Raw genomic sequence first — 16,665 nt, 5'->3', positions numbered from 1 at the left:
TTACTGGGTAACGATTTTTCCCGACGCGTGAAAATTATGCCGTTAACAATGGCGACTCGTGATCCTTTTGCGCTGGAGAGATTCATGCGGTCGACCTGGTCCTGGGCATGTCGGCCCCGAGACCGCTGTCCTCGCTCGGCGACCTATACTCCTGGCTATCCCGCGGTAGAAGAGGGCCCGTCACTCCTAGAGGGTCTCCCTCGACGTCCACCAGTCGTCCCGGACGGCAACAACCACCGGGCACACCCCTCTGCGAGAAATCAGATGTCCTGTGTCATGCCGTGCGCCCTTTCCGTTACCGCGCGTAGAAAAAGAGTGCTTTCTCACTTTTTTTTTTTTTGAACGAGGGGCGATCGGCCGATCGATGATTTCATCGGCGTGCCGCGGCGAGATGATATTAAAAGTATTCTTGCGGATTGTTCTTTATCGTGCACGTGTTCGCAAATATTTATTGTAACGACATTGACGAATGTTATTTGAGTCATCTCTATTCTCGTGTGTAGATATCTTCTCATAACTTCCACAATGATATGATAAATTACATGGAGAGAATGCTTTTGTTGAAGTATATGAAAAGTTAGCTAGATAGATTTGATAAATTTTGTTTGGACTGTTAAAATAGTTATGTAGGACGCTCAAACTAATTACTAGAATATCAAAACTTTTTGCAGCATTGCTTGAGATTCCTACGTAATTATTTTGATGATTTAACAAAATTATTTTCAGATTTGTGTCCAGCTAACTTTTTAGACATTTTAGTAAAATCATTCTTTCCGTATAACAATTGCAAATAAAAAAAAATTGGTCAAAACTGAATAAGTTTGTTTAAAGTATAAGAGATAAGAGATCAAGACATTTCTACTAGCTTAATTAAAATAAATTAAGGTATAGTTTTAATAATTAAAATAGAATTGCGAATAGTAAGTGGCATATTTTTGTTCATATTGGAATAATAATAAAATTTTAATTAATTTTAATGAAAATTAAAAATTACGAGAAGTGAAAATAGTAAGAATAAAATGGTTTTAAAATTTACGTACAATTCTAAATAAAATAATGTCTCGACTACAAAAAAATAATGCTTAATATATTTATCGCGTTAATAAAAAAGTGACACGAGTGAAAAATGAGCAATACTTTTTCGATAACACAGTTTAACATTATTTTGGGATCTGAATAAACGAAGCGTTGAATAATGCGAAAACGCCTCGTTTATTCAGGTCCCATAAAAGTTGTATTTTTGTATAACTGTGTAATAAAAAAAATAACTTTGAAGACTATTTTTTTGAAAAAAAAAACGATACATTCGTAGCTCTTCCAATTTACTAGTATAGAACAGAAGTATATATATATATATATATATATATATATATCGCTTACCTATCAAATTTATAATGATTACTTATAAAAAAAGACATTTTTTTAGTTACTGTACAGTAATGTTGGTGGTATTAAAAAAGTCATAGAAAAATATCATATTTCGACTTATATTATTTTTTTGAAAATGTATTATATAATATTGTAATTATTTTATTTATAAAAAAAATATGGTAAATATGCCGAATTTTTTTGATAGTATAGCCTCCCGTAGTGAGGGAGAGACGGAACCCACTGCATCCACACATACATTTTACAACATATAAACTGGATTCTACATAGGTTTATAACTTTCGTTGTAAAAGAAATGATACATTATTTTTTTAAACTTTTTATTAATAAGTTTTTAACGAATAACGAACGACTAAAATCTGTTGAAGGTTACTCAAAATTGTGACCTCGACAACATATGTCATGGGGGCTGTTTTCCTTATTCGGCACATTTATCAAAAATATATTTTCATTATATTTATAATATTGTTCTGTATATTTAAAAAATTTTTGAAAATTATTTTGATAAAAATTTAAAAAAATACATTATATTTAGCAATATAACATGGAAAGCATGAATTTATTGACTGTCCTAATTAAAATATTGTTCTAATCAGAATTAAAAAATGCTGTATTTAAAAATTGCTAATTTTGAGATGTCACTTTTCTATTTCAGAATGCCGCGATATATATATTTAATTAAATAACATATGATAAAAATGACTGATAACAATATATAATAAATTTCATTTTGTTTCGATTTTTTGTTTTGTCGACAAGGTAAATGTACTAAAAGAAAGAAAAGTGTTTGCGTGACTACAATAATTATATGATAAAGCAATCATGATTAGAAGCCGTTTTTATAGATCACTAAAAACGGAGTATTTTTGTAATGATTACTATAATAATAATAATTATATTTATAGCTCTATATACGTAAAAAATATATAGTTGATCTAAAAAACGACTATAATATTATATATATAGTTTCCGGGGCCAATTATTTTTTATGCGTACACAGAACTATATAAATATAATTAATATTACTAACATTACAGCAGTAATAATTATAAAAATAGAACTCTTAATAATAATTATTTTACCTTACAATTATCGTCACAAATATCAAACACTTTTCTCTCGATATATAATTAAATCGCGTATTTAATAGGCGCACTTAAGTTTCACGCGGTTTGTTAACCTCAGTGAGTATCGATTAACTCGGACCTATCTGATCTGGCAGCAATTGGCAGTTCAAGCACCAGCGAAATTAGCAATTGTACAATTCATCATCGATCGACGTGTCGCGCATCGTTCTGTCTGCAACATTTGTCTCCGCGCGTGCAGCTGACACTTGATTTACGACGCTCTACCGAGGCATCCCGGATGCATCGCCTCTTCAAGATCATCAGCCAAGAGGCCGGAATGATCTACAGCTCATTTACGTGCCTCCGCCGATCAATAGCGTCGTGAATCGAGGGTCGGTTCATCGGTTCGATTTTTCCAGTCGAACGGACACTTGCGGGCAAAAAATTCGTTTTGATTTGGTACATATAAGGACTTCAATTCTTTCTCTCGGAAATTTTCGCAAACTGAGAAGTGACCATCTTCTCACATTAATGCTCATAGTCTGTGCGCGATTAAGGTTTAATCGTGTCGTTAATCGTACACTGTGAGTATTAATGTAAAAAAATGATCACTTCTCAGTTTGCAAAAATTTCCGAGGGAAAGAATCGAAGTCCTTGGTTGTACTTGCACGAGGCAATTGTTTTCTGCGATTTTCCCGCGGAGAACGAAACGCTTTGCAGTTTGCTCGACTTTTGCTTAGCTCGCGCGGAAACCGCGAAACGGAACGAGCGTCTCGGGTATCATAATGTTTTTAGTGAGAGAGAAGGTGGAAGGAAGATGGTGTCTGGCGAGCACAGCAGCTTTCTACTTGTCTGTTAGCGGCAGGCATCTAACAAATTGTATCCAACTAACGATAAGAAGGGAGAGAATGTATGTGCAAGAGCGCAACATTTTCTCGCAATGAGAAATCTTAATTATATATCATTTTAATTGCGGTAAAGAGAGCGGCGTTCATAGAAATACAGTTTTGTTATTTATAGCATAATTATAATTATATTATAGAAATTAGACGAGATGTTTGTCACAAATACAATGTAAATTAATAGTATGTGTCAAATACTCTACAGACACACATTTCCAAACTTTAAAGAAAGTTTATACGAACATGAGTTTGGAAACGCTTAATTTTTAAGGAAAGAATTTTATTGTTTGATAATATTAAGCAGTTAATGAAACAAATAATTAACATTTAAACATTTTTAGATACTAAACACTAGAAACGTTCAGTTTTAGGATTATTAATGATTTTCTAATCTTTTTATAATAATTTGTATAACGTATAAATTGTATAAATGCGTAAGATTGAAAGCTATATGGTAAACTATTTAAAGGAGATCGTTGTGAAGAATTTATATAATAAATAATAATATGTAATAAAGAGTGTTCATCGAAAAAGAATATTCAAAAATGCTTAAACGTTCATTACTTGTTCTATTTATCGTTTGAAATTGTTAAACAATAATGTTCCATTTGTTCCCAAAACTAAGCGTTTCTAAACGCATATTTACATGAACACTTTTAAATGTTTGGTCGATGGGAATACGTCTCTAGAATATTTGATACTTTTGTATCTATAAATTACACGATACATACAGCATTATTTGTAAGTTGCATTCTATATTTACGTAATTTATATTATAATTTACGTGTTATAATATAAATTACATTCTGTCTAATTATAATTATGCAACGTATAATTATAAAGTGACATCCGATACTTTACCCTCAATTACTCGCTATCGATTCCTTCGAATTAAATGTAATTAATTAAATATTTTCTTTGCTTTTTACGATTATGTAATAGAAAAGGAGAATAAATGACAGATGAAAATAGGCATGTCTCAAAAGAATTCAATATGAAAGAATCGATTTTCCGAATTGCCGGCAAACACGGATTAATTACAGGGAGCAAAAGTAGCGCTGCAGCATATAAGCAAGATTGTAAATAATAGTAATAGCAGTAGCGGTGACTAAGAGTCAATATAAGAATAAGAAGAAGAAGAGGAGGAAGAAGAAGAAGGTGACAAGTAGAAGAAGAGAATGTTTATGGCGTAATTCTAGAGAAAGTAAAAGAAAGAAAAAGACACGCCGAGGAAAAAGCTGCGCTTGGACGAACAAAATTCGTTCGAATGAATCTCATGTCGTTTAAACAAACAGCGTAATTAATAATAACGAATTACTAATTAATTTACTACAACTAATCCTATTATATATATTGACGTAAGCAATTATGGCGCTAGAAATATATAAATGGATATAAAGCGTTTGCTTCTAAGAAACCAAACAGGGCGCTTGAATGAAAAGAGAAAGACGAAAAGTCGACAGATGTATGTTGACTTAAAAATCACATGATTTTTCTCTTAATTTTTCATATTATATTAAATTTAGCGCTACTAGCGTACGTGCTTTTTTTCAATTGATGGAAGAAATTCAAAAGCGTGGCTTTCAAACCGTACAGGCTCCGTACGTATTCGCGTATATGGCGTAACGTTAGAAGAGATCATTAAACGTTAACAACGCGGCAGAAATATGGCAGAAATTGTTCGCCGTGCTTGGAACACGTCATTTGCTCAACGGACCTCGATATTTCCTTATATTAGAGAGCGAGTTTTGTTCATCATCAGGCAGCTGTTGTTCTCAGCGCGGAAGGAGAGAGAGAGAGAGAGAGAGAGAGATGTATAGAGAGAAAGAGACGAAGGGGCTGCAAGTCATTTTCCTAAAAGACAAGTCATGCTTTGTTCGAGGAGAAGATAACGACAGACCGGAATGATCAAACGGAACGGAATCGATCGTGATGGCGATCGATATTGCGCACCTCCCTTTCTTTCTCTCTCTCTTTCTCTCTCGATTGAGAGAGCGGCGCAAAGGATTCTTTCGCGAAACGGCCTCCGGAAGGATCGCGGATTCTCCGCTGAGGGATCCTTCATTCTTCCTAAGAGCATCCTTCTTGTTTGCGTGGCGTTCTCCATTCCCTCGCACCTCTCCAATCAATACTTGATTGATACTCGTGGATTTCCATCCTGTTTCGACCGTCGTCGGTTGCATTTGTGCCGGTCACCGATAACGAGCGATAACTTGATCACCGAATGTCCGTTCCCATATTTATTGCTTGTATCGATTTCCCTAGTGGTTCTTATTTTCACGTTGCTTCACTTATTTTCAAGTCTTTTTCGCTTTTGCGCCTATATTATTTTTGTCGCGTATATAGTATTTAAATATAGTTTAGGTATAACACGATGAATATACTTAAATACTAAGTTATATTTATTATTTATACTAATTTTACGAACTTTAATATTATATACTAATTTGATATATATTACTATATAAATGTAATAAAGTATTATATATTTAGTATATTTTGTGTGTTTAATCTATTTATACTAATTTAGTATTTAGTATAGCAATAATGATACTCAGGTATATTAAATTATATTTAATGTTTATATGCTAAACATATTAAATGTTTTTTAAAATACTAAATATTTAGTCTACAAAAGTACTAAAATATTCATCGGTAGCAAGTGTCATCGGTATTATACCTAAACTTTATAAAAATAAAGATTTATTTGTGTTATATCGTAATTATAATCTTTTGAGATCTCTTACGAAAAAAAACATGAATCTATATTATTCCAATCATCAATTTACATCAATTCGCTTATGGTAACGCAAGTCTAGTTAACTATAAAGCGTTACTTCTGAAATTTTGATGCAATAATCAGACAAGTTTTACTTCCTGTCGCACAGTAATTATATTTCGAGCTATTTCCGTTGATTGTTATAAATTTTGGCGCTTTTGTTACGAATTATTAATTGCTGTAGGACATTTCTCCTAGGATTGGTTCCCTTTGTCCGAATAATTTCGCTCGTTCTCGGATAGACAATAATTTTCCCAACGGCCGCAATTTGTCGATTAGGAACGCGCGCGTGCGACGAGGAACTTTCGGGGAATATTTCCCTGTTGCTTTCCCCGCGGAGTCCATCGACAAAGGGCGAGCACGCAAAAGCGATTTCGAGTGTCTCGGCAATTAGGGTGAGCAAGAGATTCACAGAACACAGCAAGTGAGGAAAAAGAGAGAGAGAGGAAAAAAAGTACTCGGTTCCATACATTATCGTCGTAGAGACAAGAGTTGATAGAAAACGTGTACGTGTGCCTGTACGTGAGTATAACAATGCGCACAACGCGCGGTGTATCCGAGAATTTATGCGTGTGATGTGTATGTAATTATGTACGTATGTGTATGTACGTGTACGACTTTGCGTTCTATGTAAGCTCGAGGGATATGAATAGAATGTAGAAGATAAGTGTGACTCACCGGAAGATCGTGGAGCGAGGGTGTCACTATCAGGTCCGAGTGTGCGCGGTCGCCTTTTCTCTGGAAACAAAAACATGAAGCACCATTTTAAAGGTCGTCTTGCCGGACTTTCGGCTTTCTTTCACCTGTCTCCTAATCGCGCGATTCACGTCCCGATGAAATGGCACGACGCGACGGTCGTAAACCGCTGCAGCTCCCTCGACTCTTTATCTCACAATTTTTACTTTACTTTGTCGTAAGTGTTAGTCTTCTTTAAAGAAATATTCGTATCAAAATAGCAAAAGAACTTGTTAGTATACTTCTTTCTTATAATTTCTTATAATTTTTGTGATTATTTACCTGTAGCAGCAAGAAAAAATATGTGTTCCAGTATTTAAAATTATCTTAAAAATTTATCAAAAATACATTTTGATCTTCATTTCGAATTTAATTTTTTCTATAATTGTCACGATATAATAATAATGGAAATGCGTTCGATGATATAGAAATACATTATTTCGAGATGTGAATTGATTATTCTGAAACTAATCATTACAATTCCAAATGTTTGCATACGTTAACATTAAACGGGTCAGGATACGAGCTTTTCAAATTGAACACGAAACTCTCTTGCGAATTTATTTTAGGTAAAGGAATAAATGAACAATTTTCCGTTTAAATATTATTTACTATTATATTTGAGATACAAAAAATTAATTTATAATACTATTAAAAATATAGAAATTTTTTGTGTTATCGGAGATTATAGGTCTGTTTTGAGTGTTTCGTGTTTTATCACGATTTTTAAAGAATCAATCTATTATTTTTTAATCTAATTTTTCTCAGGATATTTTACTGTACAAATTAAACCTAAAATAAACTATTAAAAAAATATTATTACAAAATATGATGATAACATAAAACTCTAATTTCGTATCGAACTTAACGTTATTTATATTATATTGTTATTATTTCATAATAGTATTTTTTAATGTCCATTTTAGACAATTCACATTCTGTAGAGCAAAATGTCCTCAAAACAATTACATTATTTATTTTCTTAGAAATCACGAAATTATCGCAAAGCTCGAAATTTTTGGGTGTTTTTGACGATAGAAAAAAATCCTAATATTTTTAATAAATTTTGTATTACAGATTCATTTTTTATATATCTTATGTAGCAGTAAATAATATTAAAATGAGAACTTATTTATTTATTGTTATTCCTTTCTCTGAAACTAAATTCGCAAACTTCTGTCTTTAATCATACGATTCTCTTGTCGTTCCTTAATAAACGAAACCTTATTGCGTACATTTCCTAAATACGTTTTCCATAAGTTTTATATATCTCGTCATTATTATTATTAATTCAATTTTGTGTATCAGTGTTAGAATTTTGCTAGAATTAGAAATACTTTGTTGACAATTCTGGACACGTGCTCTAACTTAACAATTCTCGTTGAATATTCTACATGATTTGAATATTTCATATAATTTAAGTTTCCGTACATAATCTATATATATTCTCTGAATATTCTCAACTCCGGGATTAAAATTGTTTTGGTTAAGGATCACTTACCCTGGCCATTGCTATTCGGGGTCGGTAAACGAGATCGTCGAAGGCCGCTCTGTCCTTGTTGTCAACCAACTCCCTGAGCTCCGTCAGCAGCGTCAGTTTCTCGTGAGTGTTTAACAGATCGCTCAGGCTGACGATCAAATCCTCTATCGTCAGCCTTCTCGTCCTGTAATCCGCCAACAGCTGAGAGAGCGCGGCTCGTTCGCTCCTAGCGAGGACGACCCGCGCCTTCTCTTCCACCATGGCGGCGGTGGCTGCCGAAACGGTGTGAACGCCACTCCGATGCCTCCACTCATTCGTGCTGCTTCTTGATTTTCAAAAAATCCATCAAAAATCAAAATTGAACGGCATTAAATAATTAGTAAGAAGTAAACTACAAGTAGACTCACACATACTCGGATAAACTTAAAACGTCAACATTTTCGTTTTACTTGAAAATGTATTTGTAGTAGGCTAATTAATTTTTTAGTAGTTACTGAACATTGTTTGTACATTGTATTAACATTTAAGTTGAAAATATAATTTACATGAATTTTATCCGGAATACACGTGACGATGTGTTGACTTTTAAGCTGGCTTCGTTCAATATTCACGATTTAATAAATCATATGATTAACAGCAAATATTATTTTTATATTATTATGCAAGTTTAATTATTGATTTTATTAATGTTATTAATTCAGATAACAATTTTTATATAACGAATTAATATTGATACTTGAAATAGAATTTTTGCGAGAATTTAAAAATCATCAAGAAACTTTGCATATCTCGTGCCAAATATATTTTGCAAAATTTTTAATTCTATACTTTGTAAATACTCAAAATTTATTTCTGTTTCTTTCCGCTTTTTCTGTCTTTAATCGGTATAAATATAAAGTAAATTTTAGACATAAAATTAATAAGAAACAGTATAGATGAGATTATATTTCTAAAAAATATATATTTTAGATATATAGGTACATATAATAGAGATTATATTTAAAATTTATTATTTAAACTTTTTTATAAAAACACATTTGCGACTTACGCGGGACTGGGTGGACGATGATTCCCGGGACTTTCCAAAAGTGAAGGATCGTGCTCGGGATATCGGGCGGTCGGGATTACTATAGGTTGACTGGTGGTACACGAATGGGGCACTTTGCCGACATCACGTATCAGCAGACTCATCCTTTTGTTGGTCTTCAGTATCTGAACAGCCTCGTCGTGCGTCGCCTCCTCGAAGTTCTGCCCATTCACCTCAATAATCTGATCGCCCACCTGCGATCATTCGAGACATTGCATCTCATATTAGAACTCGATTCATGAATGAGAGAATTGAAGGATGTAAATAAAATGGAGCAGTGTCGAGAAATAAAGTAAATATTCATTATAAACAATAATGGCGATTAGACCGGGCGAATAAGAGTGCAGCGTTGATAATAGTACGCAAATAAAATTTTTTTTTACTTAATATTCTTTATTCCATGGTTGATGACAAAATCACATTGTACGTTTCGACTCACTTTGGAGTCCTCTTCAGCTATTATATATGTTTATCCTTTGTATGCAAAGGATGGAAACAGTAAATTGACAGATTTGATAGTAGCAAAATCTGTTAAAACTAACTTATGATTAATTAATATAAAAAATCATAAGACAAACCTTGTGACTCACCCCAACGCACAAAGTAGTTGTCAGAGAAACTTTAGATTTTATTAAGTTGTCAATTAAACCTCATCGCAAATAAATTAATCACATAATTTTGTTTCTAATAATATTCTTATGATTTAATTCAAAGTTTCATATTTCTTACTGCCATAAACTATAAATAAATGAATAAACTAAATAATATGCACATTAACAAATAATCATTATTTGAGTTATTTTTAATCATTTCTACAGGTCGTCACTGCTCCTACATAATATATTATTAATTTCACTAAAACAATGGAATTTAAATAATTTAATTCAAGAAATGTGTATTCAAATTTTATCAATTCAAATTTAGTTTATGATTCATTATATGAAATGCATACGTTAATGTGGACATTGTTTACTTTGAAACTAAACAATTCAACTACAGAAATGGATTACATTTTGACATCAATGAAAATTGAAAATAACAAAATGTTATTTAATTCAAAGATTGGGTTACCATTGCTTTTTTGATATCTAAGAGTGTAGTACATTCAATAAAATACACTTTCGCTAAAAATTGCGCTTGCTGAGTTGGTCGCTTGCTTTCCTCGGAAATCTGTCGTAAAGACTTGAGATCTAACAGAAAAGCGTGATTCTCACGAGGAGCCCGGCGCGATCGGCGACGCTGTCCTTGTCGACGCCCGTCACGTAGATTCCGAGGCCGTATTCGAGGCCGCCACGGATCATCAGGCCTAGAGATTGGCCGGGTTCGATGCACAGCTCGACTTTTCGCGTCCTCGGTCCGTAGCGGGAATCACGGGGTGGATGAGGGGGCGGTGGAGACGCCGGACGACCTTGGCGGTCCATCCAACTGCAGGACTGTGGACGACCCGACGACGACCATACGGGGTGACCACCTCGGCAGCGGGGGTCCAAGGCGGGTCCTCGCACCGTCATGCTCAGAGTCCTGCAGGACTTCAGCATCTGTTGGAACGTGGAGAATGTTGTACAATATCGCGGGACATAAAGGAGTGTGTAGGATGAATTTTTATTAAGGGATGATTGAAGGGATGGAAAGTCTGTACGAGTCCTTTGAGCAGGTTTGGGATATGAATTCTCGGTGGCGGAATTTACTGATTGTGAAAGGAAAGTGCTTAGAGTATTTGTAATTATAATTGCATAAATAATTATGGTCAGAAGCTCCATTTTTGTAGTTTTTATTGCTATAATGTTAGTGATAATATTTATAAATCTACTAAAAAATATATAAGTTGACCAAAAATGATTGTAAACTAAGTTGGTAAAATAGTTATTGCAATCATTTTTTTTTCTCAGTGTAATCGATCGATATCTTTTATCGTCATTGCATATAAATTAATGTTTACGGTTGAATAGTTTGATAATCAAAGAGCATAAGAAATAGGTATTAATAATATTCTTTAAATTACATTTTTTAAAAATAGGCTGGAGATTTTAGGTATTATGTTTTAAAATGTTTCCAAATTTTTAGTAATTATTAATTTTATCAAAAAAATACATCTAATACAGCATCCATTTCTTAAAAAGGCATAAAAAATAATGATTGAAGTATCTTATTATTTTCAAACTTTTATATAGGGTCTACAAGTTTGCTCCCGCCGTTTTCATATAGATAGTTTTATACCTGTAAAAACGGCGGGAGCAAACTTGTAGACCCTATATAATTTTACATGTTGCATGACACTTTCTACATTTGTCAGCTGTATAATTTTAAAAAAATTATTTTTAAAAAATTTACACATGAATTATATAATTTCCTTATAATTGAGATCTCTGTACAAATTAAAAATATGCATGCATTAGTACAAATTAATTTTTATAAAAATTATAACAAAATTATTTTCAATAACAGAAGGAAATTGAGAAAATAATAAACAAAGGCTTAACATTTTGAGATAAATTTCTTGCGCAAACACGCGGCAGGGGGATAGTTAATGAAGAACAGCAAAGCATTCAAAGTGACTGTTTATAGGTAAAATAGATGAAGTTAACGAAGAGAAACCAACGGAGACGTGTTTCGCGGCGATGTGACGCCACTCGGCAACCAGCAGGATATCGATCCTCCTGGCAGAGCCTGTGACGTCACATCCTACCCTATCCTTGACCCAGCCCGGATCGCGACGTCCCTAGGATCCCGCGGAAAATAATAAGATACGAGCTCTTCTCCTGGGGCAACCTCGTCCTGACGGCTTTTTCATAACGCGACCGGACGACGACGAGCGGCATACAGGAAATGACGCTTTTCCTCCTTGCACTCGTAACGCCGGAAACGCCTTTAGAACGAGGAAACGTAAAAATGCTGTCTCATCTCTGCGACGATGGCGGAATCGCATTTGGTAAATGCATTTTGCCGCGACCCGATCCCGGAGATGCGCCTTTCGGGACGTATCGTAAACCGCGTGTCTATCCATTTCCCTACCTAACTTTCCACCTTCCGAATCGCGTCGCACACAAATTGGACATGCTGTTTTACGTGTGACAGACAATTCGCAAATGGAATTTCGAAAATTTCGCATGCGCTTCAGCAATTGTGAACTTTATTAGTTTTTCTAAACTCTGTTCTCTCTCGATGTTTTCTATAAAAACTTATTCAAAAATTATTTGTGAAAAATATACATTATCAATGCAATTATTCAGCAATAATTATATAGTATGCAATAAATGTTTAATGCATTCAAAAAAATATATTTAGTAACAATTCAATATATTTAAAATTAAGTATATATACAGCTGAAGTTTAACATATTTATTATCGTTAAATTTACATTCCTTTCCAACACTGTCTCAATTTTTAGAATCCACTCTAAAGAATTTAAAAAGTATCTTTTATTTGACTATCTTAATAGATAATAATAATAATAATAATAATAATAAATAATGATTCCTATAAACATTAAAGTAATTATTAATTATAATTTTATCTTTCACTAATATATGTATGATTAATGCTAAATTTTTGACTTCTCAATCAATTCTGTCATGCCAGGAATATCATTTTTCAAATTTTCATCTATGGTGACTTAATATTGCCCGATCAATCTTAGTTATCTCTCATCTTGGAAGTTCCATATCCATCTAACTCACGACATGTTGCATCATGTCGTGTCACATACAAAGAAAATTAACATCTGATTAGCTGTCGAGAACACATGAAAAGCTCTAGGATAGTTGGACGTCAGTCGATTCCGTGATCGGCGTCTAGCTTTTCATTCGACCGATTAAATAAATAATTCATGCCATGAAACACTGAAGCCGTTTGGCCGACTCGAACCGGCCAAGACGAGCCCTAAAACTAGCGTTATCGCGTCTAAGATCCGCGTCATCTGCAAAAGGCTTGCGTGCCATCATATTTTTGGCCATCCGGAAGCAGTTATATATCTACGAGTGGTCCGCGAGTTACGATGCTATCCGGCGGATATCGCTCTGATCGCTTTCGCCGACGAAATCGTTTTCTGGGTCAGCCAGATCGACCCTGATCGCGTGTCTCCTTGCTATCGATGATGAAATTGTAAGAATTGTAGCCTACGACATCTTGGAGAGTCAACTTGTGTAGACAGACACCGCGAAAGTTGGTTCTTCTCACGTAACTAACTGGGGAGATCAATTATTACTAAATAAAATATTTTAAAACTTATAATAAAAAAAATATGGATTTAGATTTTTGTGTTAATTCAGCAGTAATTTGTTTGAGAACGATATTTTGACTATAAAAAGGTTTTCAATAAAATCTTGTAATATATAAAAATACGTAATAATATATATTATTACATGAAGAATATAACTATATGACCAAATTTTTTAAATAAATTAAATTATTGTAATATTATACATATATATTCAAATGTTTTAGATATTATATAGAGGAATTTTGACAAGAAAATTGTACGAATTTTTAGGAAAGATTCGTGATATATTTTTTCCAAGAATTTGTGGAATTTCCTTGTCAAGATTCTTATTACAACATTTAAAGTATTTAAATTGTCGAATACATATTTTTAGGATTCGCTAAATAAATATACTTGCATAATTTATTATATAGATAGTATTATTTAAAATTTTCAATCAATGCAATTTTCACAGAAAACACAATTTGATTGTTTGTCACTTGTATTTATTAATTAAATGTTGATCTTTTATGTATATTTGACCCGAAGAATTGTTAAAGCACTACATTTTTTGTTTTAAGTTTGACTAAATATTTGCTCACTACTGTCTGTTTTGAATTTCTTCAGTTTTTTTTTTGCGTAAAAACTGAATTTAGTAAACAAATATTTAGTCAAGCTTAAAAATTGTGAGCAAATAACGTATTCTACTCTACAATCATCATCGTCGGTTATAGAAGACTGAAAGAAGCAATCACAGTTTATAAAAACAAATATTAATGTGCTAGTGATCAAATAAACACTCAAATTAACATGCCAGCGTTAGTTCATTATGATGCAAATTCTGAGAGCTTAAAGGGTATATATATATTTTTTTAATATACAGAAAAAAATGTTAAGTTAAGAAATATTTAATGTAAAATATGAAAACAATTTTTCTATCTCTTATATGTTTATTCTAAAATATTTTTGCTATTTACTAAAACACTTGGGCGGTGCTGTATATTAGATTGATACATGCGTTACTTAAAATTGAAGGGCTTGCTAAGCTACAACGTAGCTGAATATTGGTAAAAATGGATGAATAATAGATTCTCCTCTATTTGTAGGAATCTATCACTCATCCGTTCCCATTCCAATATCACATATTCAGCTGTATTTTTAAAGGTCGGGCTAATCTATTTTTTATATCGATGTTTTGTTTTTTGCAATCGTATTTTTTTTATCACTCAGCAATGCAGATCACCACCTAATGCAGAAAAACTTTATTCTTCTCATACACACACAGGATGTCTCTTGGGAAGTTGCTGAAACTAATTAGCTGTCATTTTTTAACGAACCACAGTAAATACGAAAAATAAAATATTTTTTAATAGAGACCATTTAGTAGATTTTTTAAAGTAAAGACGATTAGAAATATTTTATTAAAAAATATTTTCCTATTTTCTATGTGTGTTTAAAAATTTAAAACAACTGATTAGTTTTAACAGCTTTCCATGGAAAATTACTCCGTAATATTTTTTATTTACGATCTGTAGGTAAACCTGTAATAAACTTTTCGGACATGTGTGCTAAAATATGAGAGTTTTTGTAGCAATGTGTATATACAAATATATACATTTTTCTCTTCACTTTAACTTCACAGTTCATTTTTTTCTAGTTTTACAAAATGTTAGTTAACTCATATTGCAGCGCGCGTGCATGCAAGCTTTTCAATTAATTCAAATTTCGAGTGAAGTTTAAATATTAATAATAATGAAGTCGTAAACTTTTTTTTCGTGAAATTATTAATGACCGGAGGATATCAGAGTCGTATTGTCGCATATAATGGAGAGGGACGTTCTACATAATTGACGATTTTCCAAAGAGACTTTTTCACTGCGCGTGAATGGCATTCAGTTATCTGCCGTTCTTTTCCCTTTCGAGGTAAGGCAGCCGCATCCATGGAAGCTTCGTGTATTATGTAAAGAAAATAAATGACAAGATGGATTCGGAGGGCGCCGGGACGCTTGGCGCCGCCACGTCGTTCTCACCCTCATCCTCGTCGACATCGTCGTCAGCGTCATCGTTCGAGAATAGTTGCAAAGGAGGGGGGCGGAAATAAAGCGGCGTAATGCCATTCGCTTGAATGTGTTGTTTGCGTAGCACGCGTCCTGGTGATCACGCTTCTTGCGAGTATCTCGTTGACGAGCCGTTACGAAATAACGAGTCCCGCTGCCACCGTTATCCTATACGGCCCCTTACGACCGGGCAATTTAATCCTGTTTATGGTGATCGATGCCAGATAGAGACCAAGTCTTTCGCCAGCCGGCGTTCCCGAATTCCACAAGCAAAATCGGAACTGAGCATAAAGCAAAGCCTGCGGTACATGGATGTTTGTTTTCCTCCTTCATTGCTTACGTTTTGATAAATTACTGGGAATTCTGCGTTCTGTGTGATGCAGTTCTAATAATTTACTGAAACGCAAACAATCCAGCAAGAAAACAAGCATCGTATGCAGCAGGCTTTATACATAGTAACACTATATATATATACGTCAATATTATAATTTCCTACTGAATAATGCAGAATGACAAGAAAGTTTGGCCATAAAACTTTTGTGTATTTATCAGATTATCCAGGTGGCAAACTGACATTATTTGTCGTCATTTTGATATCAAAATGAGGTCTTTAATGTCTGTTTATGGTAGAATCTATATATAAAAAAACAAATTTTGAAGACCTCTTAAAGCTTGTATCAGAGCAAAGAAAATAGTCATTTTAATTATTAATTATTATTTTTATTTAACAATATACATATAACTAATATTCCAAAATTCATATTTTTATAAAGATACGTTAATAATAATTTGATAAACACAGAATGGTTTAATTTAGGGTTCAACTTTTTTGTCACCCTGTATAAATATAATATAATATGATCCGATAAATATTTTCCCTATATAGGAGGCTAATGAGAGTGCCACGTTGCTGTTGGTACGTCAAACAATTTCCTTGGATATATTAAATCCTTTATTCAAAATCACATATA

The 16,665-nt window shown here is 33.3% G+C and overlaps 1 protein-coding gene across 1 annotated transcript in view; it reads right to left on the bottom strand.

Annotated features, from left to right (window-relative positions):
• The window catches only part of dysc (whirlin protein dyschronic), a 79,509-nt gene that overhangs the window by 45,305 nt on the left and 17,539 nt on the right, over positions 1 to 16,665 (bottom strand). Inside the window, exons 4-8 of the mRNA XM_018536862.1 lie at positions 10,654 to 10,977; positions 9,401 to 9,633; positions 8,380 to 8,674; positions 6,816 to 6,875; positions 96 to 250 (exon numbers count right to left, since the gene is read on the bottom strand). Coding sequence (XP_018392364.1) covers positions 96 to 250; positions 6,816 to 6,875; positions 8,380 to 8,674; positions 9,401 to 9,633; positions 10,654 to 10,977 — 1,067 coding nt within the window. The remainder of the gene's footprint in view (positions 1 to 95; positions 251 to 6,815; positions 6,876 to 8,379; positions 8,675 to 9,400; positions 9,634 to 10,653; positions 10,978 to 16,665) is intronic.

The sequence above is a fragment of the Cyphomyrmex costatus genome, unplaced genomic scaffold (genome assembly GCF_001594065.2).
Source record: "Cyphomyrmex costatus isolate MS0001 unplaced genomic scaffold, Ccosl1.0 scaffold160, whole genome shotgun sequence".
In the NCBI taxonomy this organism is placed as follows: Eukaryota; Metazoa; Arthropoda; class Insecta; order Hymenoptera; family Formicidae; genus Cyphomyrmex; species Cyphomyrmex costatus.
This window is presented reverse-complemented; position numbering and strand designations above follow the sequence as displayed.